The sequence below is a fragment of the Arachis stenosperma genome, chromosome 1, assembly GCF_014773155.1.
Source record: "Arachis stenosperma cultivar V10309 chromosome 1, arast.V10309.gnm1.PFL2, whole genome shotgun sequence".
Classification (NCBI taxonomy): domain Eukaryota; kingdom Viridiplantae; phylum Streptophyta; class Magnoliopsida; order Fabales; family Fabaceae; genus Arachis; species Arachis stenosperma.
The window spans coordinates 129,136,206-129,163,725 of NC_080377.1; the positions used below are offsets into that span (position 1 = coordinate 129,136,206).

Here is a 27,520-nt window from a genome sequence, read left to right on the forward strand (position 1 = left end):
AAATCAAAATTGTTCTTCGTCTAGATTTAAAATATTCTCGTTCAACCTCTGAAGATTTCAGTCTTCTTCATCTTCTTCTCTCCTCTTCCTATCCTCTCTCTCTCTCTGCTCTTGAATCTCTCATCTGTCGCGCACAGTGCGACGCCATCGTTTTGCTGAGATGCCCTAGCCAATTACCCAACCCAACAACCTTAGCTCCACACAACGGCTAAACGCGAACCCATTCCTCCCATCACCCTCGAGCTCCTCCTTCGTCTCTCCCTCATCGATCTCACTCCCTCACCTCCGTCCATCTCCCGCCGCCGTCGCCGCAGACCAAAAACACAAGTCCATGGAACTTTACAAAGCAATGTTAATGATGGAACGAGAACAACAAAGTGCAGCGGTTATTCCTGATAATTACACATACCCTTTTGTATTAAAGGCATGTGCTTACTTGTTCTTTCTTTCTGAAGGGAAACAGGTGCATGCTCATGTATTGAAACTTGGGTTTGAATCGGATACTCATATTTGTAACAGTTTGATTCATTTTTATGCAACTTGTGGGTTTCTAGACTTGGCACACAAGGTGTTCGAGAAAATGTCCGAAAGAAGTGAGGTTTCATGGAACATCATGATTGACTCTTATGCAAGTGCTGGTGAGTATGACACTGCATTGAGAATGTTCTGTGAGATGCAGAGGATTCATGATCCTGACGGTTACACCATGCAAAGTGTGATTAGTTCCTGTGCTGGATTGGGTGCTTTGTCTTTGGGTTTGTGGGCTCATGCTTATGTCTTGAAAAGGAGTGACAAGAACATGATTGGTGATGTTTTGGTTAACACTAGCTTGTTGGATATGTATTGCAAGTGTGGCTTAGTGGGATTTGCAAAACAAGTCTTTGAAAGCATGCCTTGTAGAGATGTGAATTCATGGAATTCAATGATTTTGGGGCTTGCCATGCATGGCATGGCTGAGGAGGCGTTGGATTACTATGCAAGAATGGTGAAGGTAAAGGGACTCGTGCCGAATTCAATCACTTTTGTTGGTGTCTTGAGTGCATGTAATCACAGGGGAATGGTTAATGAAGGGGTTATGTCTTTTGACATAATGACCAGGGAGTACAAAATTGAGCCAAGATTAGAGCATTACGGATGCCTCGTTGATCTTTTCGCTCGAGCCGGACGCATTGAAGAGGCTATGAACTTGGTTTCAGAAATGCCTATGAAACCGGATGACGTGATCTGGAAGAGTCTGTTGGATGCTTGTTGCAAGCAACATGCAAGTCTTGAGCTAAGTGAAGAATTGGCCAAGAAAGTGTTTGAGTCAGAGGGAAGTGCTACATATAGTAGTGGTGCTTATGTGCTATTGTCAAGAATCTATGCTTCAGCTAGCATGTGGAATGATGTTGGATTGCTTAGAAAACTAATGACTAATAAGGGTGTGAATAAAGAACCTGGTTGTAGTTTGGTAGAGATTGATGGTGTCACTCATGAATTTTTTGCTGGGACACTACATCCTCAAAGTGAAGATATATACAAGTTTATGAGTGAAATTGAGGAGAAGCTAGAAGCAACCGGGTATGTACCTGATTATTCAGGTGCACCTTTAGTTGATGAGGTTAATGAGGGAAAAAAGAATACTATGAGGTTGCATAGTGAGAGATTAGCTATAGCTTTTGGATTACTAAGGTCAAGACCAGGCATGCCAATAAGAGTGTTCTAGAATCTTAGAGTGTGTAATGATTGTCACAGTGTTACAAGATTACTATCAAGAATTTATAATGTAGAGATAATTATGAGAGATCGTGCACGGTTCCATCATTTTAAAGAGGGAAACTGTTCTTGTAAGGATTATTGGTGACGAAAAATATGCACAATCATATATAAATGAAAAATCTATGGTGAACTAATATATCGTTAAAAAAATTTATTGGCCCGGGTTTGATGTTATGGATTTCTTAAAATTTCATGTGACAACAGAGAATCCTATCTTCACAGTAATTATTATAATCATAAATCTCTCTGGATATTAAAAGCGACACGAATGATGAATGATTTGGTTCAACTAATAATAGCCAGCTAGTTGATACCAGTGAAACTGCCGGCCACATGCATTCCATTGACACAAATTCAACGGACAAACAGTAACATAAATTGGTTTGAATATTTTTTTTGGTGACTAATTGGTTTGAATGTTTGATATAACATTGTACCAGAGAATTGAATTTTATTTTTTTTTTAGGTTCAAATTGTAACTTTACGCTCATTGATAAATTTAGTTTGCATCTCTCTGTTTTGTTTTGTTCTGTCATTTGTGAATTAGAATCTCACCCAATAAGACATACACACATAAACAGAACCTTTTCTATTAGAAAAATAAGCCTGTTTATAAGTATTGTAATAAATAAAAAAAAAATCTATACAAAAGCATACACTAACACTGATACACCTAAGAATAGCATAGTCAAAGAAAATTTACCCCAATACAAATGAAATGAAATAAATGAAACAATAGTAGTGCACATGAAGAATTGACTAAGTTATAACTATAGCTCAAATACATAGGAAGCCCAAAAACAACGACTACCAGAAGAAGGGGACAATATGCTGATATGATCCTAGCCAATGCAAAATTTAGGGCACCTCTTGAAGATGTAAATTAATGAATTGTCTTTTTCAACGCAATGAGATGGTCTAGTGCAGCATCTTAAATGCTTTCACATGTATATTGATATTTGAACCCGCTTGGATCTCTAAGTACTGCCCTTGCATTAATGTTGATTCAAGACTCCACAATCTCGCTACTCAAGTAAACCTTGTGCTCAAATCTTTGCACTGGAATGGCATAATAGAAAAATAAAAGTTAGGGAAATAATTGAAGTATAATGCGCAAATATCAAATCATGTTATATAATTCTTTTGGATTAATGTATCAATTATTCTCACATTTCTATGATGAATTTCCAAAGTTATCCTCCACTCAGATTAACAAGTACAATAGACATAAAAAACAAGTACAATAAAAGTACATCAGAAAAAAGAAGAAGAAACCACACCTCATCATATTACAGCTAAGCATGTGAAGACGGGATAACAGCAATTTCAGAGACTTTTTAATGTTTGATTACTAAAGTGCTTCTTAAATAATCTAAAATTGCAGGAAGAGTAATAATAAATATATAATAGTTTATATGAATAGCTGAATAACGTGAAGATTAATATATATACACGTACCATACAAGGAGTTACAGAAAGCTAGGAAGTACCTGCACTGTGTGATAGGCACTGCACCAGGATCTTGAAAAAACTGCTTATCATCCCGAAGATCTACACAAGTCGCATATTGGTTGTCAAGAAATCCCAAGCAAGTTAATAATGACATCTTTACAATGAAAGCATTAAATACATATAATTAAGTTAGCACTATATATGAGAGAAGACAAATTCCAAAAGAAACTATATGAAAAATTGAGACCAGAGACAAATTTCAGAATAGAAATTCTACTTTTGTTATTAACTATCAGAAATGGAAATTCTAACGAGTCAATAAGAAAAGAACTTATGGAAACACCACTCCACCACGGCAAATTACGCAATTTTCTAGATCAGCAACATAATAGATGTCACAAAATTTGATACCTTCTATCTCCAATATGTAACAATACAAGGCTATGGGATCAAAGGCATACAGATCACTACAACTTAGTGAGGAAATGAAATATATTTCACACATCAACAAACAAATTACTAGGATCAACAAACAAAATTTCGATACCCAATTTAAAAAAGAAACTAAAAGTTAATTCCTAAAGTGGGTCACAAGATTTACATCCTTAATCATCACAGGACCAACCTCAGAGAAGTCCAAGCATGGTGGTAGAATCTCTTTAGAAGCATGGATTGAGCCATACTAAACCAATAGGAGCAGTTTTAACATGGCAGGAGCAATTTTACCATGGCAAGTTCATCTTCCACTCAATGAACAATTTATTAAATCAACCACAGGAAAACACAATATAACAATCAAAAGGTAGAGTACAACACCAAACAATAATTTATCAAATTAACATTAAAGATCAATTAACTGAAATCAAATAACAAGAACAATTAACATTTTAAACTACAGCAAACTAACAACAAATAAGAACTAGAAAACATACTAACCATGAAAACAACAATAAAAAACAATAGCTGAATAATTAATACAAGAAAGAACAAGAAGAAGGAAAAATCACCGTAGGATGGAGCGTTCTGAAATTCAAACAGTACAGGGAAAAGGAGCTTTAAATCGCGACGGAGATGGCTGAATGGAGGCAGACAATGGCGAACAGAGGCTCGAACACGCGACGTAGAGGACTGAACAGAGGGCTAAGCAGCTCGAACAAGGTTGGCCAAAAAGGGCAGAACAAGGGTTGGCCAAAAACAGACGCAGAAGCTTGGCCAAAAAGGAGGCGGATGCGCGGCGAACAAGGGCGACGTTGCGCCGAAGCTGTAGCAGCGGCGGTGGCTGGACGTTGAGGACGGCGACGAGAGATGGCTGCTTCGGTGCTTCCTCCAAGCTGCGTTCGAGTTCTCTTCTGTCTTCTCTGCGTTCTTCAGTGTTTCGTTCAGAGGCCAAAGAGAGGGAAGTGAGGGAGTGAGGAGGAGCTCGATGAGAGGAAGGAGGAGAGCGCTGAGTGACACTGTGAGAGAGGAGAGGCCAAGAAGTGCTGCGCATTTTGGTTACTGGTTAGGGTTCCTCTAACCAACGGCACCGTTTTGAGCAAAGTTTAGAAAATTGGTCGGGTCCCGGTTCGGTTCGACCGAATGGTTTTTGACCGGTTCGACGGTCCAACGACGATTTTTGAATCTTTCGGTTTTGATATATGACTGATTCGTTTTTTATACCGGTTCACGGTTTGAACGGTTTTCAGAATCTTGGTCTGAATTGCTTATTTCTTCGGTTTACGATTTGACCGGTTCGACCAGTCGATTCGAACCATTTTCAGAGCTTTGCATTTTTTTCTTATTCCAAAAATCCGGCCAGGTGACGGTTCAGTTTGACCGACCAGTTCTTGGCCGGTTCGACGGTTTAATTTTTGAAATTGGGGGTTTTAACATTTGTCCGAGTTGTTTTTTTAGCGATTCATAGTTCAATCGGTTCAACCGGTCGGTCCGAACTGATTTTCAGAAGATATTAACCATTCTTTCATGTTGTTTTTATTTTAAAATGCTTAATATATTTTAGTATCAATTTTCAATTAAGCTTACAACAGAAGTGGTTTAAGGAATCTAAATGCTAGAGTGAAAATTAAACTTCACCAAAATCCAACTAAAATCGACGAAAGACAGAAAAATTAATTTTCAACAAGAGTCCATAAAAATATAGTGCATAATAATTTTTAAGTAAAAGATGAAACTAACAAGTCTTAGTAGTTAATAAACTAAACATGATTACATGACAATTACGATTATTTAATTTTTGTTTGACTCCTTTTGTTTATACTTACATTAATTCCTGGTAGCAGATTCAATGACATTACGCAGCATCAAGTTGTGGGCCTTAGAATCAAATCCAACGCGAGTCGCATCCTTGTACCATCATTAACATGAAAATAAATATTTTAGGTTACCAACAAACCATACACATTAGCAATTGAAGTACTATCTTTTTTAGCAAAAGAAAATTACATTTATTGTATAACTATACGTCTTCCTGTAGCTTGTCATCCAGGTTGCCACCCATACCTCACAATCATTACTGTGTTAATAAGACGCAGTTAGCTTTTGCAGATAAAAATTTGAAAGAGGAAAATACAAATACAGATATTCCTTACAAGCCAAGAGCTTGTTCTCCTTTTCTAGCATATCCACAAATGAAATCAAGTATTCTTGGCCTGAACGGAGTGTTGTATTTATAGAACGAGTCATACTTAAGTATATCTTCCAAATATTTTGCCTATTTATATAGGAAAAAATTAAATAAAGGCCGATATTTGAAACCTAAAAAAAATGTCATAAAAGTGAAAATGGGGAAGTTGATTACCAGCTTTACTATACTCGATCTCTTTTGCTCTTTATCTGTAGCAATCGGTATGGAGTCTAGCAGAATTGTTTGATGATTGCACAAATAAAAAACAACAGATATCATTGTGTGTTGTTCTCGTTGACAGGTAAAAAAATCTAGTACCAACTTTCACGTATTAGAATATTACTAGATACAATTTTTTTTTAAAAAATTAAAGGTATAGATCAGTTCATAAAGATAAATGCCAAAGTATATAGGTAGTTGGTGATATGTTATGCTTTCTTATTCAATGACTACTTGTTATGTTGATACCTCAACTTGGAAACAACACTAGATCCCGTTTATGGCTTGCTCAGCAAGAAGAATCTGTTGCTAAGAGAGCTCTCTTACAACAGATGAACGCAACGCTGCCTAAGATTAAACTGAAAAGGTCATCTTGCAAGGTTCAGGTTCATGTTCAGTTAGCATAATACCACAGAATGATCAACATTTTCTATCTCAACATTCTTTTAAATTGATAATCCTTTATCTCCTGACATTTCTAAATTAGAATATGAGGTGTTAAGTGATCTTGTTAACCCTCAAAGTCAAAATTTAATATTTAGATATTCTTTTTACTATTTAACTTTTGAGTTTGTATTTTGATAAGATCATATGAATTTGGTTGATGATTTTTTGTGTAGTGTTTTAAATTTGGAAGATATTTTAGGAGTTTATTTATAATTTATTTATTATTTTATTCTATAGCGATTTTTTCGGTTGAACTATCGGTTGGACCGATTGGATCGTAAACCAATAAACCAGTTAGAGCGTTTGATGATCGGTTCGATTTTTAGAACCTTATTTACAAGTATAAAATAACGGATTTGGATTCTCTAAAGTTTGAATTTCACTTTAGAGAGTAAGTGTGATCTCTCACCATTTATTTTATAGGTGGGGCCAAGAGTAAATATGAGAGAGAAACCATTCAAAGGTAGAAGATCATACTTTACCCTCTAAAGTAAAAATTCAAAATTTAGAGAATCCAAATCCTAAAAGAAAAAGTCTAGGGAGCCAATGGCCTAAGCGTACAATGTGTACAATGGAGGTTTAAGAAGTATTAGAGATATGACCATTAGTGTTACATTGTCCTGTCAGGTTTAATTTTTTATTGAGATGTTTATTATCCTTGGTATCCGGATAGTTATCCTTGGTATCGGATGGTTATTCTAGCTAGTATGGTGATGTTCATTTTATTCATGGACCAAAAATTTAGCCCATTGTACACATTGTACACTTAAGCCATGGCTCCCTAGCACTACCCATCCTAAAATAACAATTGTTGTTTTCAGAAATCAAAATCCCCTCCTCGATAGATACCCTTTGGCCCTTTCTCCCTCTGAAAACTTGGAAAGAAGTATAGAACTCAAAAACCCATCCCTAAACCCTCTTCGATACCCAGCCCCATCCCACTTCATCGCCGAACCCTTGCCGCCTGGTGGAACTGCCGTTGTCGCCATCACTTCTCATTCTTCCGTCGCGCCACTTCCTTTCCTCCCTCGCCGCCGGTAAGCGCTGCTGCTTCAATATATTTTTTGCTTGTTTTGTAATAATGCTGATTCTGAGTTGCTGAGATAATGATACTGAATTAATGATTTTGTTAATTTTTGCTTATTCTGAGTTGCTTATTCTGAAATAATATTGTTGCCGGATTTTTGATTTTCTAATTTCATGAGTTAATTTTATTGATGGTTAATTTATTTAATTTGTTGAATGCCGGTGCGATTCTAAATTCAATTTAATTTTCATTCTGAGTTTCGAATTGGATTCAATTTAGTTTTTGTTGCTTATGCGTTGAAAAAGTGGCATTATTCTTTGCAATAAACGGTACCTGAAGCCTGCAGTGCGATGAGTGAATCCATGTTTATGGCTGCTGTGTTAAACCCTCCCAAAACCCCCTTCAAAATCAACCTCACACCCGCTCTTCCGCCTCCCCCAACCTCTTCCGCACTCACTTTCAAACCAAACAACAACTTCCCCACACTCTCCGCCGCCGCACAACCACAACAACAAGAACACGCCGCTCTGCTCGACACTCTTCGCAACAGCACACACAAGAACCAAGTGCTCCAATCCATCAGAACCACCTCCCTCTTCAACTGCCTCTCCGAAACAAATCTTCACCATACGGTTCTCGCCCTCACCTCCAAACCAGGGGAAAGGTGCATTTTCCTTCTTTAATCCCTCTTCAATTTATCTACTCATTAATACAAATAATGGAAGTCGAGATTTCTAGTAAAATTGCAACAGTAATATAAAGCAGAAAAATTGTACTAAAAAAATCATTTGAAAAATTGATGAATTTGGTTACTTGTGGTCTTATGGCACAGGTTAGAGACATATATGATAGTGGAGAGTACCTTGTTTTGGTTACAGTGATTGCCAGAGTGCATTTGATAGAATCCTTGCTTCAATTCCCTTCAAGGGACAGGTTTTGTGTTCTTATTCTCTAACCTTGTTCTTTGTATGAACAGTTTACTTGGTTGATCATGGATCACACTCAATGTTCTTTATTCCCACTTGCAGGTTCTTAACCAGACAAGCTTGTGGTGGTTTGAGAGAACCCAGCATATAACTGCTAATGCCGTTGCGTCCACTCCTGATCCTAATGTTACCATAGCAAAGAAATGTTCTGTTATCCCTGTTGAGTTTATTGGTGAGTATTTTGTTAATTGGTATTTCGGATTGATGCTTGCATACACATTTTATCAAATGATTTCAATGGCTATGAATTGGCATATATGTTTGGTATAGGTTGTAGAGGAGGAGTTAGTTTGCTGGAAATAGCTTGAAAAGTACGATAGAAATAGAATATTTCCCCGGAGCAACTGGGATAAAAGTAAACATTGCATTTATCATTAAGTGCTCTAAGTTTATTCATGCTACCCAAACTTCAACATGCTATGCTCATTCTTTATTCATGTTGCTATCAATATTATCAAAATATTTTCTTTACAAAAGCGGAGATGAGGATTCTAGAAACTGTTTGTTGACACTTTATTCATGCTGGTTGGTTTACCTCTCAAACTCAGGTCATGAATGAGTCTCAAGCGAGAAACAAGAATGAAGAGATAATAGCAAAGGTCACAAACTGGAGCACCCCTAAGAGCACACCCCTCTGAAAGCCTCTTAGGTGAGGCTGCTCACAGCCACACCTAAGTTCTCCAAATTGGAAGAAAACTTGGCAAGCAGAAAGAAGGTAAACTTCCACAAAATGGTTCTGGATTGACAACTGTTAACTCCATTCTAGGTCCTGATTCACCTTCATCTCAAGCTCTGATAAACGCTGCAAAAGAATGGAACTCACCGGCAAGATATCCTACGGAAATGAAGGGGAAAAGAGGAAAGCCAAGAGCAGACCATATTGGATACAATTAGTATGTTGCTCATCAGTGGATCTTCAGAGAAAGCAAAAAACTGCCATACGATGGTTATGGTTATAGTTATAGTTATTTCAGCTATTTGGGGTATTGTCTGCTTCTAGAGTTGAGATACATCTTTTGATCATGCGTCTCATTCTATTGAACTAGGTAGCCTCCTAGAAGTTTGGTTGTATATTTGAAGCATGTTCAGTTGCCGTTACTGTTTATGTTATTTTAATGTATCATTATCATGGCTTTGGTGCCTTGTTATATATTGAAAATTAAGAAATCGTTGTGATCTTGTGAGCTTTACAAGTAGGGAGGATTTTAGTCCAATATGTAAGGACTCAACTTTTTATTATTGTTGTGTTTTGAACTTCCATCCAAAAACTGTTAGACGATTTGAAGTACATAAATAAATAATACTGTCGATAAAAGCTCGCTATTTGGTCCATAAAAATACATGTGAAGCAGAAGAAAATAAATTCATAATCATATCCTTTTTCTTCATATGTGCAACTGATATAAGAATAATCCAATGTATATACATGTAAGCAGAAGAACATCTCAACCTTGTGAACATTGAACCATTATGTTCTAAATCCAGAAGTTCATTAATCATTTAATTGCACGTATAACATTGTAGTTTGGAGCTTATGGTCACCATCTCCCCGCAATTTTCTTACTACCGAAAAGTAAAAAGTTTCTCCATTGCCAATCAAGCATGCATTCAATCTTATAACAGGGAATATCGACATGATTGATCTCACATATAGATAAAACTGATAAACTACAGACAGATACATAAGAACAAACAATGTTATTCAATCAACTTAACACAGAATCACTTGGTCGCAGAATCACTTGTTATTATTCTCATCAAACTCATTGTGCTATTTTACAAATGTCTTCATATTCCATAGCTTTGAGTACCCTGCCATCATAGGCACCTCTCTCTATCTGCACCTTTGCACAAAAATGATCCGTATCTACTCCCAAAAGTTTCGCAGTTGATCCACAATGCACCATTGACAATTTTTACACGGCCCCGACTTGTGGAATCACAGTTTCAAGCTCTTCCTGCTCGACTCTCAGCACATGCTTGCTTCAAGCATCTCAAATTCCCCAACATATTTGTCAATCACCTTTCTCACCACACTCTTTTTCTTGTAGTACCCCTTCTCTGCCAAGGCCTTGCTCATAAATTGCAGGCTATTAGATGCTTTCAAGTTTCAATAAAATTCCAAACTTTTTCACAATTGGATTTTCTATTAAAGGAAAACAGTCCTATAAATCACAATCACACATAGGATTGTGAACTACACATCATCACAATTTGTTCAGATGCTTAGCATCAAAATATCAACCACATCAAACACACATTTCTGCTCTGTGGTCATACAACATTCATTTTGTAATAGAAGTCACAACTAATCTTTGCAACCAATACTCATCGTTTCAGGATTTGTGTCCAAATTCTACATATCAATGATTTTGCCCCTACAGGAAACCAAGAAGGGCATGAAAAGCCTGCTTTATTAATCTACAAGAGTTAACAAAACCAAGGAAAGTTCATTAGCATTACTAACAATCCGACATCTTATTTGATGAAAACACTCTTGCTTCTGCTTGAGAAGAGAGGTAGCTACAAAAACTTGTAGCTTGACACTACTGCAGTTAGCACCTATCAAATGATGGAGAAAAGACTAATATAGATGAAAATATTTGTTTCCAGCCCCCACTAATTGCTGCTCTAGCACTCCTACAATACAAAGTGAATAAACAGATCGAACCAAATTTACATCCAAACAAAATACAAAAATGATATTTGCTAAGAAGTTCATCCAGATAAAACCAGGCATTACTATGTATTATCATCCTAAATTTCTAGATAATACTAACTGATGAATGCCACTACGAGCAAATAAATATTTAAGACAAATATTTTGACTACAGTTCAATCTAGTCAAAATTGAAAAATATATTTAACAAGTTTGAATTTATACCTTGCTGTATAAGGTGGTTAGATCAAGCTCATCAAAGAGAAGGTATCCAGCCAATAGGACATAGAGGATAACCCCACAGGACCAAACATCTGCCACAGCACCATTGTAACCCTTGTGACTGAGTACCTAAGCTCACAAATTCAAAAAACAGAACCCAACATAAGAATAGTTAGTATTTGCACATGACTGAAATTGAAATTTAACCAAACATCAAGCACTGCTGTGTTTTACCTCAGGGGCTACATAGTTTGGAGTGCCCCAAGTTGTCCGAAGGAGACTCACACCCTAAAGAAATTCACCAAGGTCATTGGTATCAATTCATCTACATGTACGGAAGTCATACATGAAAACTACTAGATAACAATCTCACCTGTTCTGGTAATGCGCTTAAACTAATATGAAATTTTTATATTGCCTTGTGAATCAAGTAAAAGATTCTCTGGCTGCACAAGGAGAAAACAAAAATTTAGAAGGAATCATGATTAGGATGAGCACAAAATTTCCTGAACCAACTCAACACCACCAACCTTCAAATCTCTGTGATAGACTCCCTTGCTGTGGCAATAATCTACGCCATAAGCTGTTAGAAATATCTTCTAGCTTCAGCCTCACTAAGACGTCCATGATGTATCTGCAAAATTATCTATATTCATCATCACCAATATCATATATGGTAATTAAGCAAATATATGGCAAAGAGGGACCCTCTTACGCTACTCACAATTTTATCGAATAATTCACCACCTGTAATGAACTCCAATATGATAAAACAGTAAGATTCACAGATTAATTAACACTTATTCAACAATTATTCAACCCATAACAAGTTCACAAATTAACTAACAACAATTATTCAATAATTGTTATAAAAAAAATACCTATAAGCTAGAAGTCCTAGAACAGAGCAGATCCTGAGTAAGAGGGGGACAAGAGGGGGCAAGGGCACGACCGGAGGGATGACAGGTGGAACAGATAGCGCCGGTGACGATGGAATAGAGCTGCGCGACGGTGCTTTCAAAGCTGAAACAGTAGCTGCACGATGGTGGAACAGAGCTGCACGATAACGACGGTGGCTTCGAAGCTCGTTTCGGCGACGGCGGCGGGAGATGAACGGAGGTGAGGGAGTGAGATCGATGACGGAGAGAGGAAGGAGGAGCTCGAGGGTGATGGGAGGGATGAGTTCGCGATTAGGTTGTGTGGAGTTAAGGTTGCTGGGTTGAGTAATTGGCTAGGACATCCCAGCAAAACGATGGCGTCTTGTGTGCAACGTACACTGAGACAGATGAGAGAGATAAAGAGGATATGAAGAGGAGAAAAGATGGAGAAGACTGAAATCTTCAGAGGCATGAACGAAAAGGTTTTGAATCCAGATGAAGAACAATTTTTTTTTTTTTTTTTTAATATGTTTTTTATTTTGTTGTTTTAATTATTTGAAACTATAAAATTAAGATTAATTGAATTTTAAAATTTGATTAATTTAAAAGGATATTTTTGTCTAATCAAATAAAAAAAAAGAATGTTTAAGACTTTTTATAAAATTAAATAAATAAATATTTTTTATTTTTATTTAATTAAAAGGGTATTTTAATAAAAGTGGTGATATATTATATATTTAAAAAAGAAAAAATTAAATGCTGACGTGGAAAATAAATTCCACATGTCTTATTGTTATTTGTCCATATTTTAACGTATCGGTACGTATAAATTTATCATCGTACCGTAGCAAACACCATAATAATAAGGGTAATAATATCCATATCCATGAGGCGCTAACTACCAACCTCTCCAACCACATTCCAAACTGCAAATAACTAACTCCTTATGCTTTTGCCGCCAACGGTTGCAGCGTCAGCCACCACCACCGCCAACAATGCTTCTCTCTTCACTTCCCTCTCTTCCTCCTGCTCCTGCTCCTTCTTATTCTTCTTCTTCTTCCATTCTCCACTTTCTTCCCAGCTCCACCGACCCTCCCTACACGCTCCTGGAGAACCACCCATCCCTGATTCTCCTCTCCCAATGCGAAAGCATCCACACCCTGAAGCAAGTCCACTGCCACGTCATCAAAACTGGTCTCCACAACACTCTCTTCGCCCTCAGCAAACTCATTCACTTCTGCGCCCTCTCCCCCTCCGGCGACCTCTCCTACGCTCTCTCCCTCTTCCGCTCCGCCCCCCAACAACCCAACCCCTTCATCTTCAACACCCTTATTCGCGCCCATTCCCTTACCCCTTCCCCTCTCCATTCCCTCAACACCTTCTCCGAAATGATCGCTTCTGGTGTTCAACCCAATTCCCACACTTTCCCTTCCATTTTCAAGTCTTGCGCCAAATCCAAGGCTCCCCGTGAAGGGAAACAGCTCCACTCGCAAGTCATCAAGCTTGGCCTTCAATCTGATCCCCATGTGCACACCTCGGTTATTGCTATGTACGCTAAAGTTGGTGAATTGGGTGATGCAAGGAAGGTGTTTGATAAAAGTCCTCTAAGAGATGCTGTTTCTTTTACGGCTTTGGTTACTGGGTATGTCTCGGAGGGTCGTGTGGATGATGCTAGAACTCTCTTTGATGAAATCCCCAGGAAGGATGTGGTGTCGTGGAATGCCATGATTGCGGGGTATGTGCAGAGTGATCGATTTGAAGAAGCACTGGATTGCTTTGACGTGATGAAGGAGGCAGGTGTTGAGCCTGATCAGAGCACAATGGTGACTTTGCTTTGTGCTTGTGGTCATTTGAGGAAGCTTGAGTTGGGCGAGTGGATTGGTTCTTGGGTTAGAGATCATAGGCTTAGTTCAAATCTTCAGCTTACTAGTTCACTAATTGATATGTATGCCAAGTGTGGCGAGATTGATAAGGCTCGTGATTTGTTTGATGGGGTCGAGGAAAGGGATGTGATTATATGGAATACTATGATTGGTGGTTATTCTCACCTATGCTTCTATGAGGATGCCTTGGCACTCTTTGACCTCATGCTTCGATCAAATGTGAAGCCTACCGATGTTACCTTCTTGGCTGTTCTTCCAGCTTGTGCTTGCCTTGGTGCTCTGGACCTTGGTAAGTGGATTCATGCCTATGTTGATAGGAATTTGAAGAGCATAGACAATGCTTCTGCACTTTGGACAAGTCTCATAGATATGTATGCAAAATGTGGGTCCATTGAGGTAGCAGAACAAGTATTTAGAAGCATAAGTTGTAGAAGCTTGGCTTCTTGGAATGCCATGATATCGGGATTGGCAATGCACGGGCACGCAGATCGGGCCCTCAGGCTTGTCTCCGAGATGACTGATGAAGGGTACCAGCCGGACGACATCACATTTGTTGGGGTGTTATCTGCTTGTACTCAAGCTGGTTTGGTAGATCTTGGGCAGCAGTATTTCAATTCAATGACACAAGATTACAAAATTTCACCAAAGTTGCAACACTATGGTTGCATGATAGACCTCCTAGCTAGATCTGGGAAGTTTGAAGAAGCAAAGAGCCTAATGAGAAGCATGGACATGGAGCCGGATGGAGCTATATGGGGTTCTTTGCTTAATGCTTGTAAGGTTCATGGTGATGTCGAGTTTGGTGAATATGTCGCAGAACAGCTCTTTCAATTGGAGCCGGAAAATACTGGCGCATACGTGCTTTTGTCGAATATATATGCAGGAGCAGGAAGGTGGGATGATGTAGCAAGGATAAGAACCATGTTAAATGACAAAGGGATGAAGAAAGTTCCCGGATGTACCTCTATAGAGGTTGATGGTGTTGTTCATGAGTTCCTTGTAGGCGATAAATTCCATCCTCAGAGTAAAGAGATACATACAATGTTGGATGAGGTAGATAAGCTTTTGGGGGAGGCTGGTTTTGTGCCTGATACCTCAGAGGTGCTCTATGATATGGATGAGGAGTGGAAGGAAGGAGCTTTGAGTCATCACAGTGAAAAATTGGCTATTTCTTTTGGTTTGATTAGCACAAAACCAGGGACTACAATTAGGATTGTGAAGAATCTTCGTGTTTGTAGGAACTGCCATTTGGCGACCAAGCTTATATCCAAGATTTTCAATAGGGAAATAATAGCAAGAGATAGAAACCGATTCCACCATTTTAAAGATGGGTTTTGCTCATGTAATGATTGCTGGTGAAACTTAATTTTTGTTTATATTCAAGGGGGAAACTTAATTATTTGCATTTCTGAGAGAACTAAATGATAATTGGTACATATATGCTCTCTGCCCTTGAAACTCTTTATTTATTAATACATATTTTGATGTGTTCCAAGGTTGGTAGATGCTATAAGTAAATAGTCTAATACAATGTAAGCAACCGAATCCAGCATTATCCAATGGGAAATCATGCATTGGATGGTGGCTTAAACGGGTTCTTTCTTGCAATCCACTGGGAAATAAATCATGGGTTGGTGGGTTGCTTGAAGGAGTTCTTTCTTGCAGTTGCCAAAACGGTTTTGTCAGCTACTATGAAATATGCTGCTCCAGCAACTGTTGAGATTATGAGAGCTTGAGCAGTGTGGTTGAGGTTGGCTTTTGCCCATGGCAGCATCCTTACACTAGCCAGCTGTATATGAATTACCAAGAACGACCCCAATTAGGTTGATTGTAAAACAGTAGAACAAATGAAAAAAGATTGAATAGGTGGTGAAAGAAATAATTACAGTTGGAATTGCAGTGGCAACTCCAGCAGCAATAGCTGCCTTAGCTCCTGCCATCACACCCTCTGTTTACAAAATGAAATGAACAAAGTAATTTTCAGATTTTCAAGTTTATTACCAAGTGAACAAAAGAAAAGGAAGGTTAAGTATGTTAGAGGCATAGATAAGGCATGCATTACCATGAGAACAGCGCTTGGCCATGGCCAACTTGTGATCAAGAGAAGCCAAGGTAGACCTCTCAAGAGGAGAGTGAGGAGCAACATTGTTTCCTTTTGCCATATCCACAGAAAAGGCTAATATTGTAACAATGGAACAAGTTTTATCAAGCAGATAGATGAGTAGAGTGGGTTTGAATGAAGAGGAAGAATGGTTGATGCCATATTTATAAGGGAGTCACTGATTAAGAAAACCATTAACAATTAACAATTGTTTATATTTTCTCGCCACAGAGGGGGAAGGGGGAGTGCATTTTGCATTTGCACCGTACGTGGCAGGTGGAGTTTGATGGTTTCATCCAAAATCCATCGTCTCAGGCAGCTGTTTTGAGTTTGTGTTGTTGTCTGTCCATTCTTTTGTTATTCCTAAAATACCACTACTTTTTCTAAGCTTGTACTTCCACTGTTGCACACAACATATATTGCGCCATTTTTATATATTTTTCAATTTACATGAATAAAAAAATTTGAATATGCATTAATGCAAATAACTTTATTTATTGAATTAATTAATTTTTTATATTATTCTTGGTAATAAACCACATAAGAAAAGAACTGAAAAAGATTTCATACATAATTTTTTTAAAATATTCTTCTTAAAACTAAAACTTAAATTAAAGTTGTTAAAAAATAAAATATTTAACATCTTCATTAATCGTATATTTATGCTTATATATAGCTATTGTTATTATTATTATTATTATTATTATTATTATAAAGAAATAATCATTTTTGAAAGGAAATTAGTGTTTTTCGAAACTCAAAAGAAAGGAAAATCTTTTAAAAGAGTATGTGAAAACTGAAAAGAAACATTATCCAGTATTGCAGTTGCTTGATTTAGCATCACGTTGATTGGAAGTGCTATTAGATCCAAGATCGGATCCTCCAAAAGTAAAGTATGTAAGTTTATTATGTTATCCACTGGTGTCCTAAAACACCCAAAAAATTCCATTAAAAAATTTGTATTCTTCCCCTTAACCTGTTCTCGTGGGATCAAGATAATGCAAGTATGCAACATATATACATTTTATAAAAGTTACAAAATTAATAATGTTTAATCTTTTATTTTATTATTTTATCAATTTTTTCATTTTAGAAAATCCAAATTCGTTCTTATGCCTCTTTCTTTGCTAACTTCATACATTTTTCATACATTTTACAGGACAAGTTAAAGAACACAACATTTTTCCCTTTTAGCTATGCAATTTTGAAAGAGATGATTAAATATTTAGATAAATAAATTAGGGTTTTAAACAAATTAAGATGCCTTGTCTAGAAATGTTTCACATAGTTATAATTGAATTTGAATTACCAAGTAGCTTTTACTTAAGAAACTAAGTGACAAATCATTGGGTCATTCTTAAATAGTAAAACTTTATTTAGTGTATGTTTGGGTGCCATTATTTTGTTAAAAAAAAGATCTTTTTTCATTGAAAAAAGATCTTTTTTTATTTTTTAACATGTTTGGCAAATTTCTAGTAGTAAAAGTAAAAGCACTAGTAAAATAAAAAAAAAATTTTTTTTGAGAAGCTGTAATTTACATCTTTTTTTAAAAGATCTTTTTTCCTTAAAAAAAAAAGATGTTTTTCATGTAATAAATAAACAAAAAATATTTTTATATTGTTATACCCAAACATAATTGATGGATAAAAAGACCTTTTTACATGAGATATCCAAACATAAAATTACTTTTACTTCTTTATAAGATCTTTTAAAAAAAGATAATTGAAAAAAAATCTTTTCTTAAAAGCTCACCCAAACAAGCTCTTAATATATTCTCACAACATTACAAAAGAAGTCTAGTGATAATATTAGATTTTAAATTTGTTATATGGAGAGTATGATTTTTTTATAATTATGTAATTACATCCATTCTTTTTTATTATTATTTATATAATAAATATAAAAGTAATCATTTTATTAGGAGTGTCCAATTCCGAACATTTTAGGAATTAATTTGGTGTGTTTCCATCAAATTTATGATTGGGTTTAGGTCTCAAAAATAGACCCAGTCATTATTTTGGGTCAGGTCCGGACAATAGCTCGGATCACCCGAATTCGATCTAGTGGCTCGGTTATCATACACAATTAAATTTTTGTGTTAGTAGTGATAGATGATGGCTATTCTTATGTGAAATTTAAGTATTGTAAACCTTAATATTTTGTGTTATTAGTCATTATAAGACTATAAGTTAATGTTTTATGTTTAAAATGCATAAGATTTTAGACTAATACATAATATTGTTATTTGCATTGATTTAAATATTTGGTGTTATTAGACAATATTCGTATTGATTGTGGTTATGTTTTAATTTTAGAGAAGGGTTGCTTCTTATTATATTTTTCTAAGTAAATTTTACCATGTCAAATAATAGTTTGAGTCTTGAAAATTTAGATATTTTCACATATTAGCTTACAAGAAGATATCAAGATAATGTAATATTAACGGCCCGATTTTTATCCGGTATAATCGTGGTTGGAAAGTGTTTAGAATTCATCGGGTTTAGAGTCAAATTCGAATCTAATAAATAGGTTCGATATATATTTCGGGTCGAATCTAAGACACATCAAATCCAATTTCACCCTGCCCATAGGGGTGGCAATACTACCCGAACCCGAGGGTACCCACCCGACCCCTATCCGTTCGGGGCGGGTAATTACCCGCACCTGCACCGGGGCGAGTTCTTGAGCGGGGCGGGGCGGGGTCGGGTTTAGGTTAAACCCGCCCCTACACGCCCCGGTATATATAATAGATATATAAATATATATATTTTAAATATATAATATATATAATATATATAAAATAATTAGTAAAATGATTAATAATATTGTATCATATTTAAATTTTTACTTTAATTTATGTTATGAATGTAAATAATGGTTATATAATTTTTATAAAATTTTATTTTATTTTTTGAATTTAATAATTATTGGGACGGATAGGGGCGGGACGGATACCTGCAGAGGCGGATTAGGGTTTAACATTTTACTACCCGCGAATAGAAGCGGAGCGAATTCTATGCAAACTTTTGTTGAACAAGGTAGAATCAGGTAGAGCAAAAATCCACCCCTACCTGCCCATGAATACCTACATTTTACTAACCTACATTTTACTAACATGATTAGATTATTATAAAAAATTACACTTAATAATACATACATTGAAATTCGATTCATAAAATTAACACGCGTACTAAAATTTATTAAAGAATCATTTACCAAAAACTTGCTTATATCTTTCTTGGCAAAGGGGGCCGCCTATTAAATTTATAACATTTATCATATATGAGTTTATAACTTTAAATTAAAGGTATTTAAATTTTTATTTTCTTATTTATCGAGTTGCTCACTTGAAAAAAAAAAAACTTAATCCCCATATTACATAGGTAAACAAAGTTTAGAAAATATATTAGTGAAGCACCGATTGACATAGAGATTTGAATATTAACTACCATAATCTGAAGCATGAAGATGTAAAAACTTGTTTAGTTTTGGATACAATTAATTGAAATTTGTTGCATTGTATATATAAATATTTCAAACAAAGACACTTAATTGGAATTAGTATGTCAAATTAATTAGGTCTCATCACAGTAATTAACCATCATGCTTGAAATAAAATAATCTGGTCATCAAATTTGCATTCAGATAATCAAAGATAACCATTAATCCATTCATCCATCATCAGATCAGTAGTACATATATCTGGATCTGAAATGCAAATTGAACTATTCTTTATCTACATACATGCATATATATTTTTAATTTGATAGATAACAGAGTTCATGGATTATCGGAGGGTTGTTGGTTGAAGGAGTTGTTTCTAGCAGTTGCCAAAACAGTCTTGTCAGCCACTATGAAGTATGCTGCTCCGGCCACTGTTGAGATTATCAAAGCTTGAGCAGTGTGATTCAGATTTGCTTTTGCCCATGGCACCATCCTTACACTAGCCAGCTACAATTAATCCAAATAATACATTTGCTTATTATAGTATATAATTAAATCTTAATTATTATTTGAAGGAATAATCATAATACTTAATACTTACTGTTGGAATGGCAGTGGCAATGCCGGCAACAACAGCTGCCTTAGCTCCAGCCATCACTCCCTCTGTTTATAAATCATGAACAAACCAAATAATTATAAACATTAATTAATTAATACAAGATTATTATTATTATTATTACTACATGCATGGAAAACTATTGATAGCACAAGATAAGTGTGAAGAATAATTTAATTACCACGAGAACAACGCTTTGCCAGGGCTAGCTTCTGATCCAGAGAAGCCAAGCTGGCCCTCTCAAGAGGAGAATTCGCAGTAACATTTCCCTTTGCCATGTTCAGATATTATATATCTGACTTTGATTCAACACAAAATGTATAACATTAATGGAAGAATAATAGAAGTTCAATTTTAGTAAGCAGAGCAATACAATATATATAACTCAATAGCTTTAATTTGAGTGAAGAGAGGGTTAAGTTGCTGCCATATTTATAACTGAGCTGCTCCCAAACCATCATTTACTAATATATTTCTTGTTTTAATAAATAATACGTTGAAAATTCACGTACAATTATTTTCATATAAAATTGTTAGTTGAGAATTGTTATATTATAATTTAGTTAAATATGTTAAATTATTTAACAGTTTTCAATTAATAACTTCACATAAAAATAATTATATGCGAGTTTTTTCTTTAAATAATATATATTTTATTGGTGAAAACTCAGGTGCAGTCGACTTCACGTGAAGTTGATAGTTGAGAGCCGTTAGATAAAAATTTAGTCAAATCAGTCAAATCATTTAACAACTCTCATTTATCAACTTTACGTAAAATCGACTACATCTGAGTTTTCAACTATTTTATTTCTTACAATAAATCATTTTACATAATATCACACTCTTTTTAATTAGAGAAAAATATACATTAATAACTTAGTAGACAATATAAAAAAAGAAAATATTAACACATATTTTATGATTTAACTACTTTATCTATTTTTATTACGCATAGAGAGGGAGTTGCATCGTGCATGCATTATGCATTGCACCCCGTCCTTGGCAGGTGAAGTTTGATGGTTTCTCCCTAAATCCACCGTCTCAGGCACTGGTTTTTCATTTAAGTCTTTGTCCTTGTCCCTTCATTTCTTTTGTCTTCCCAAAAATTAATGCATTATTATCTACTTTATGAAGTTGTAATTCAAATTAATCTTATTTAAACGAATAAAATCAAATGTCTGTTAACACGTGCTTTAATTGAAATTTCTTTTATGGAAATATGTAAAATTGAAGTTTTTAATACTTTTATTTTTATTTATTAAAATAAAAATTTCAAAAACTTTTCTATTAAAATAAAATTTTAAAAGAGAACTTTTTTTAGGCCAATAAATTTTAATATTTTTTGTCATTATTTGATCACTACAAATATTAAATTATCTTTAACGAATAAATTTTACTAATTTATATATGTAAACTCTAAAATAAATGTGAATACAAATTGTATTAATTTATATGTGTAAAATTCTAATAAATATAGATACAAATTATATGCTTATTATGTACAAAATTCATATAAAAATTGATTAAAATTATTACTGATTAAATACTAATAAAAAATAATAATATTTTGACTATGTAAGATTATTCGTTTTAAAACTAATATGCAATCTAACAAAGTTTAAGTTGATATCGGTACATTTTATATAATTCATAATTTTATTACTCTCTTCTTTTGAGAAAAAAAAATAAAAAACTATATTATGTAATTAATTAAAATTTTTTCATTTAACTATAAAATTGTTGGAGATGCTAAAACTTTGATCCAATAATAAATTAAAAGAAGTTAAAAACCCATATAATATAAAATTTATATTTAAAAATCGTAAGATGATTTGATATATTTTATTAAATTAACATTCAATAATTTTTATCAATAAATTTCACATAAAAATAATTACATATAATTTTTTATATATATATAATTTTTTACATATATCCATGACTAGTTTAGAATATTTATTTAAAAAGTCATCGATTTATTATTATAAAATTTATATTTTTCCCTATTAAAATAAAAATTAGAAAATCTCTGGATACATATAAAGAAACGAGTTAACCTACGTAATAATATATAGTAAACAAATACTAACATTAAACATATATATACTGACATTATCCTCTCGTGTTTCAAACATCTCACAAAAGTCATATAGAAAAGATCCCTTTATTTTCTTCCATTGAACCTCACACACATCCTTTGTTTTCTTGATATCAATTTAGCAAGTTAAAGAAAGTACACATTTTTCTTTAATCCGCAATGGCAACAGTAGAAGAAGCCAGCGGTTTAGTCCAGAGAGAAGGCTAGAAAACCATGGGCACTACTCATCCCAACAACAAAAAGAATTGAACTAAACAAAAAAAAATTATAGAAACTAAAAATAGCACTAATCAAATGAACGAAATTAAAGCATGAGAATCATTGGGATCGAGTCAATATCATAATAATTAATATGTATCTAGATAGTACAAGGGACTGATGCAGGTTAGGTTAATTAAGGCACTTTATTTATTCGTAATTTTTCAACAATCAATATAATTGTTTTGATTTCTTTTAAAAAATTTTCTTTTCCTCTCAAGTTATATGTTGTACAGACACTAACATTAACACGAATATAAATAACAAAAATTTACTAATTTTAAATTTTTGTTAGACAGAAGAAAACACATATATAAAATATAAAGAAATTATTAAATAATGTACAAACTAACTTTGTTCATTGTTTTTAATGTTGTTTTAATTATATAAAGTATTTTGATAATATTTTACATTAATAATTAATAATAATTCATTTTAAACATAACAACTAAAAATAAGATAGAATATTTGTTGTCATCCTCTAGATTTAAAGAATTTGTATCATAGTAAAGAACATTTATTTAGGTTTTTTTTGAGATTTTGGTGAATATAACGAATAAGGAATAATGATATTTTTAATCTTCATGAGACTTGGCCTCTAGAAAAAAGTAATTTGTCTGACATTAACTTCAGAAAAAAAATTTAGGAGTATTTTTGAATTACAACGTATGTTCATTCCTTCTATTCTAAGTGGTTTTTAAAATCTCTCATTTATTGATACTTTTAAGATTAATTATGATGTTAGTTATACTGGTTCTAATGATAGTATTGATTTTACTTGCGTTATTAGAGATTATTGTAATGGGAGTTGACAAAGAAAGTGTTTGAGAATGATTGGAAATAATAATATTTTTAAGGAAAATTATTTGTTATTTGGAGACAATATCTTAGTTTGAAAGGTGGGTCAACGAGATATTATTTGTGAGACGAATTATGTGAAAGCGTTTAATTTTATTACTAATCACCAATATGGTTTTAGGTTTATTGATCTGTTAGTATTTAAGATAAGAGATATCATGCATTATAATTGACATATATGTTGATTTTTATTTAATTATAAGAGATGTAAATATGATCAGTGGCGGAGCTTAGTTCAGACAAGGGGTGGCCACGGCCCCCCAAACTTTTATTAAAAAAATTAGTAATACTTTTTCAAAAAATAAAAAATAGTTTAATTGGCTCAAATATTTTATTATGACTTAAAATACCAAAGTTCAATCTTCATCTTTTGCTTTTATTGTACAATAGTTTTTAGTTTTAAACATTCAAAACATATCGAATTTAGACTGAATTGAATGTATTCACATTTCGCAACTCTCTATTCAATAAGCAACACTCCCTCTACCTTTGAGTTCAAATATAAACAATTAGATATTTTTTATTTATGTAATTTAATATTATTTATATTTTACTGTTATTTAATTTAATTTTTTTATATGATAAAAAATATTAGATATTCAATAAGTATTGATATATTGTTGTATAAATTGATAAAAAAATTCAATAAATATATAAATTTTAATATTTGTCCTTCTAATTTTTTTTTACATATTTTACCGGATATATATTCAAATTTTTATATAAAATAATCATAAAAAATCAAAGAGTTGATGATGCATTTTTTAAGAGGAAGGCTAATATTTAAGAAGGAAAACATATAACTTTTACAATATCAACATCTGTAGATAGTTCTTCTACTTTAATGAATCACGAAGAAAGTAAGATACAACCTTCAAAAGTTTAAAGAGTTGTATCTGATGAGTTTGACCTTAATTCTTTGGAACAATGTCCTGAAAATGGCTTCAAATTTGGCAATATTACCCAAATCAGAGAGATGAAGTTAGACGAATTTATCTTAAATGGGTCCATATAAAAAATATTTTGATAGTTATCTTCTATCTGACCTCCCAAAATTTCGTTTCAAGCTCCGCCACTGAATATGATGTCAAACACTATAATAAAAATGATAATAAAACTACAATTTTATCAAATAGAGTTTCGTTCTCCTTAAAAAAATTTAAGAATAATTTTAAATAGAATTGTCTATTTATTTAAGCAGTTTTTTTTTGTTTTTTGTATTTAACTTATTTAAATCAATCCAAAAAAAACCTAAGAATAAGATTGCTCTGTTCAAGAAGTAATTATGCTTTGGTGTGTTCAAATGGAGAAATATTTTGGCTCCTTTTTATTAAGATAAAGTTAAACAAATAAAATTAGGAGTATTTTATAGCCTCCGACTGATTACTTGTCAACCAAAAAATTAATTCTTAACAAAACCGTTCTTTATTAAAGGTGCATGCATTGAGATATCTGAAATTAGATCACACGGTCTAGAATAACTAGATTCGCAACACGTATACAAAATTCACGTGCAATACACAGAGCATGGATCACACTTGAAAGAAAAGCACCAGAGAGAGCTAGATGCAAATGTTACCGCAAATAATTTTATAATTCAAATTATTCATATTAAATCACTAAAAATATATGTCATATTACAAAAATATATATGTATTCATAAAAATAATTAAAAAACTTATCTCAATTTTTTAATTAAAATTTATATTTCTATAACTCTTCTAATAAAAAAAAGAGCGACGAAAGTAATTTTGATGAATTGAGAACCGAAATTCTAAAATTATTATTTATATTTAAATCATTCTAAAATTTAAATAAAATAGTATATCTAATTTTATTCTCATTTAATTTTAAATTAAAAGTAATCATAACTTATTAAATTTAGTATTTATAATAATAAATGAGATCAACGTTATATAAGTCATTTATTATAAAATAACTTAATTTGCGATTATAATTGATATATGTGTTTTCCATAAATAAGTTAGAAAATTAATAATTTTCTAACAATCTCCCACTTGGACTCATATATACTTTACATTTGAATGTTATTTCTTGATTATTTTAATAATTTGGTCTGTCTCATATATTAGTTATAGAATTACCGTAACTTTTATCAAATTAATGTCGTGACTAAACCATGATAACGACATAGATCAAATTTGGATGAGTAATATAGAAATTACATGTCAAGTGATCTTGTGCATATCTATTTCCAACTAGTCCAACTTTAAAACTTCATTGAGATCAAATACAAAATAAATATTACAAAATAGACATTGCATATAACATGAAATAAACCATCAACTTAATTTTGCAGAAAGAAAATTCAATATCTATCATAAGACATACAGTATAAAATAAGTTCCCACTAAATCAAAGCATCACATATATTGACACTCATCCGAATAATGTGCTCATGAAAGACTTTAGGGGGTCAATCTCTTGGTTAATGGGACTGCTAGCAATATTCTGTTCCTATATGTTCTATGAAAATATGTTTTTCTTGAATTTTTTCCTTGACCAATAAGAATTTAATGTCTATATGCTTCGATTTTGTCAAGCTTTTATTGTTGTTGGAATAGAGTACTGCTGATTTATTGTCATAAAATATCCTCAATGGCCTTTCAATGTCATCTACTATAGGAAGAACAGTGACAAAGTTTCGCAACTATATATCATGTTTGGATGCCTCAAAGTAAGCAACATACTATGCCCTCATTGTTGAAGAAGCTACAAGAGTCTGTTTGTTAGACTTCTATGCAATAGCTCCTCCAGCCAACATGAAGACACAACTTGAAGTAGAGTGTCTACTATCTTGGCATCCCGCAAAATCAGAATCAGAATATCCAATGATCTCCAAATTTTTTGATCTCTGATAAGTAAGCATGTAATCCTTTGCTCTCTTCAGATAACGCATTACGCGTTTAACAGCTATCCAATGATCCATGCCAAGATTGCTCAAGTATCTACTCAACACTCCCACTATGAATGATATATCGAAACATGTGCAAACTTGAACCTACGTTAAGCTCCCTAGTGCTGATGCATAAGGTTTATCATTCATAGCTATTCTCTCAAGATCATTTTTGGGACCTTGCTTGAGACTAAATTTGTCTCCTTTAGCTACAAATGTATCCATTGGTCTACAACTTTTCATGCCATATCTACTTAAAGTCTTTTCGAAATAGTTCTTTTGTAATAATTCAAGAATACCTTGAGAGTGATCTCTTAGTATCTCGACTCCTAATACAAAAGAGGCATTACCAAGATCTTTCATTTCGAATTTGATTGATAGAAATTTCTTAGTTTCATGCAACAATCCTATACCGTTATTAGCAAATAGAATGTCATCAACATATAAGATAAAAAATATGTATTTACTCCCACTGAACTTGCGGTATACACATTCATCTATAATATTTACCTTAAAACCATACGAGATAATGACTTTATGAAACTTGTGATACCATTGAAGGAAAGCTTATTTGAGATCATAGATGGATTTCTTTAACTTACAAACCATAAATTTTGAATCGGCTGATACAAAATTTTCTGATTGTATCATATACATCATTTTATCAATGTCCCTATTAAAAAATGCTGTCTTTACATCCATCTTATGTAGATCCAAGTCAAAATGAGCTACTACTGTCATTATGGTTCTAAAAGAGTCTTTTGATGATATTGGAGAGAAAATCTATTTATAGTCTATGCCTTCCTTTTGAGTAAAGCCTTTAGCGATTAGACAAGCTTTATATCTCTCGACATTATTCTTAGAATCTGATGGTAATTAGTGGCTAAGAGAAGTGTGGGTTGAATCTTAGCTTCCTTTTTCTCAAAGTATTTCTTATACTTTTTCAACTGACTTGAGGAGATATTTTTACTTTTGTCTCGTAACAAATTGAGAGACATTTTTGTTTTGTCTAGTAACAAGTTGCGAGACATTTTTCATTTCGTCTCCTGAGAACCAAAAACAGAAAAGAAGTAT

At 33.6% G+C, this 27,520-nt stretch overlaps 4 protein-coding genes and 1 pseudogene across 4 annotated transcripts; 3 read left to right on the plus strand and 2 right to left on the minus strand.

Moving 5' to 3' along the window:
• Positions 1–331: 331 nt before the first annotated feature.
• LOC130934699 (pentatricopeptide repeat-containing protein At1g59720, chloroplastic/mitochondrial-like) lies at positions 332–1,843 on the plus strand (annotated as a pseudogene).
• A 6,033-nt stretch (positions 1,844–7,876) lies between these two features.
• Positions 7,877–9,406, plus strand: LOC130934708 (phosphoribosylaminoimidazole-succinocarboxamide synthase, chloroplastic-like). The gene is made up of 4 exons (XM_057864252.1): positions 7,877–8,190; positions 8,405–8,459; positions 8,555–8,684; positions 9,279–9,406. Exons 1-4 carry the CDS (start codon positions 7,877–7,879, stop codon positions 9,404–9,406), a joined length of 627 nt encoding a protein of 208 aa, XP_057720235.1.
• Positions 9,407–13,191: 3,785 nt separating this feature from the next.
• On the plus strand, positions 13,192–15,669 carry LOC130961964 (pentatricopeptide repeat-containing protein At1g08070, chloroplastic). The gene has a single exon (XM_057888022.1). The coding sequence runs from the start codon at positions 13,267–13,269 to the stop codon at positions 15,511–15,513; it is 2,247 nt and encodes a 748-aa protein (XP_057744005.1). The 5' UTR covers positions 13,192–13,266; the 3' UTR covers positions 15,514–15,669.
• Positions 15,525–16,396, minus strand: LOC130961974 (early nodulin-93-like). Its single transcript, XM_057888032.1, has 3 exons — positions 16,217–16,396; positions 16,041–16,102; positions 15,525–15,943 (listed from the first exon to the last, which is right to left on the minus strand). The coding sequence occupies exons 1-3, from the start codon at positions 16,314–16,316 to the stop codon at positions 15,779–15,781; spliced, it is 327 nt and encodes a 108-aa protein (XP_057744015.1). The 5' UTR covers positions 16,317–16,396; the 3' UTR covers positions 15,525–15,778.
• A 3,576-nt stretch (positions 16,397–19,972) lies between these two features.
• Positions 19,973–20,638, minus strand: LOC130947122 (early nodulin-93-like). Its single transcript, XM_057875916.1, has 3 exons — positions 20,497–20,638; positions 20,301–20,362; positions 19,973–20,206 (listed from the first exon to the last, which is right to left on the minus strand). The coding sequence occupies exons 1-3, from the start codon at positions 20,591–20,593 to the stop codon at positions 20,036–20,038; spliced, it is 330 nt and encodes a 109-aa protein (XP_057731899.1). The 5' UTR covers positions 20,594–20,638; the 3' UTR covers positions 19,973–20,035.
• Between the last annotated feature and the right edge of the window lie 6,882 nt (positions 20,639–27,520).

Bases quoted from the DNA above. Each gene is read 5' to 3' on its own strand.
- LOC130961974 (XM_057888032.1), bottom strand. From the start codon at position 16,316: ATGGCAAAAGGAAACAATGTTGCTCCTCACTCTCCTCTTGAGAGGTCT. The intron at 16,103-16,216 runs GTAATGCATGCC...TTTTGTAAACAG, and splicing joins GGCCAAGCGCTGTTCTCATG to AGGGTGTGATGGCAGGAGCT. The intron at 15,944-16,040 runs GTAATTATTTCT...ATTCATATACAG, and splicing joins TTGCCACTGCAATTCCAACT to CTGGCTAGTGTAAGGATGCT.
- LOC130934708 (XM_057864252.1), top strand. From the start codon at position 7,877: ATGAGTGAATCCATGTTTATGGCTGCTGTGTTAAACCCTCCCAAAACC. The intron at 8,460-8,554 runs GTTTTGTGTTCT...TCCCACTTGCAG, and splicing joins CAATTCCCTTCAAGGGACAG to GTTCTTAACCAGACAAGCTT. The intron at 8,685-9,278 runs GTGAGTATTTTG...ACTCCATTCTAG, and splicing joins TATCCCTGTTGAGTTTATTG to GTCCTGATTCACCTTCATCT.
- LOC130961964 (XM_057888022.1), top strand. From the start codon at position 13,267: ATGCTTCTCTCTTCACTTCCCTCTCTTCCTCCTGCTCCTGCTCCTTCT.
- LOC130947122 (XM_057875916.1), bottom strand. From the start codon at position 20,593: ATGGCAAAGGGAAATGTTACTGCGAATTCTCCTCTTGAGAGGGCCAGC. The intron at 20,363-20,496 runs GTAATTAAATTA...ATTTATAAACAG, and splicing joins GGCAAAGCGTTGTTCTCGTG to AGGGAGTGATGGCTGGAGCT. The intron at 20,207-20,300 runs GTAAGTATTAAG...GATTAATTGTAG, and splicing joins TTGCCACTGCCATTCCAACA to CTGGCTAGTGTAAGGATGGT.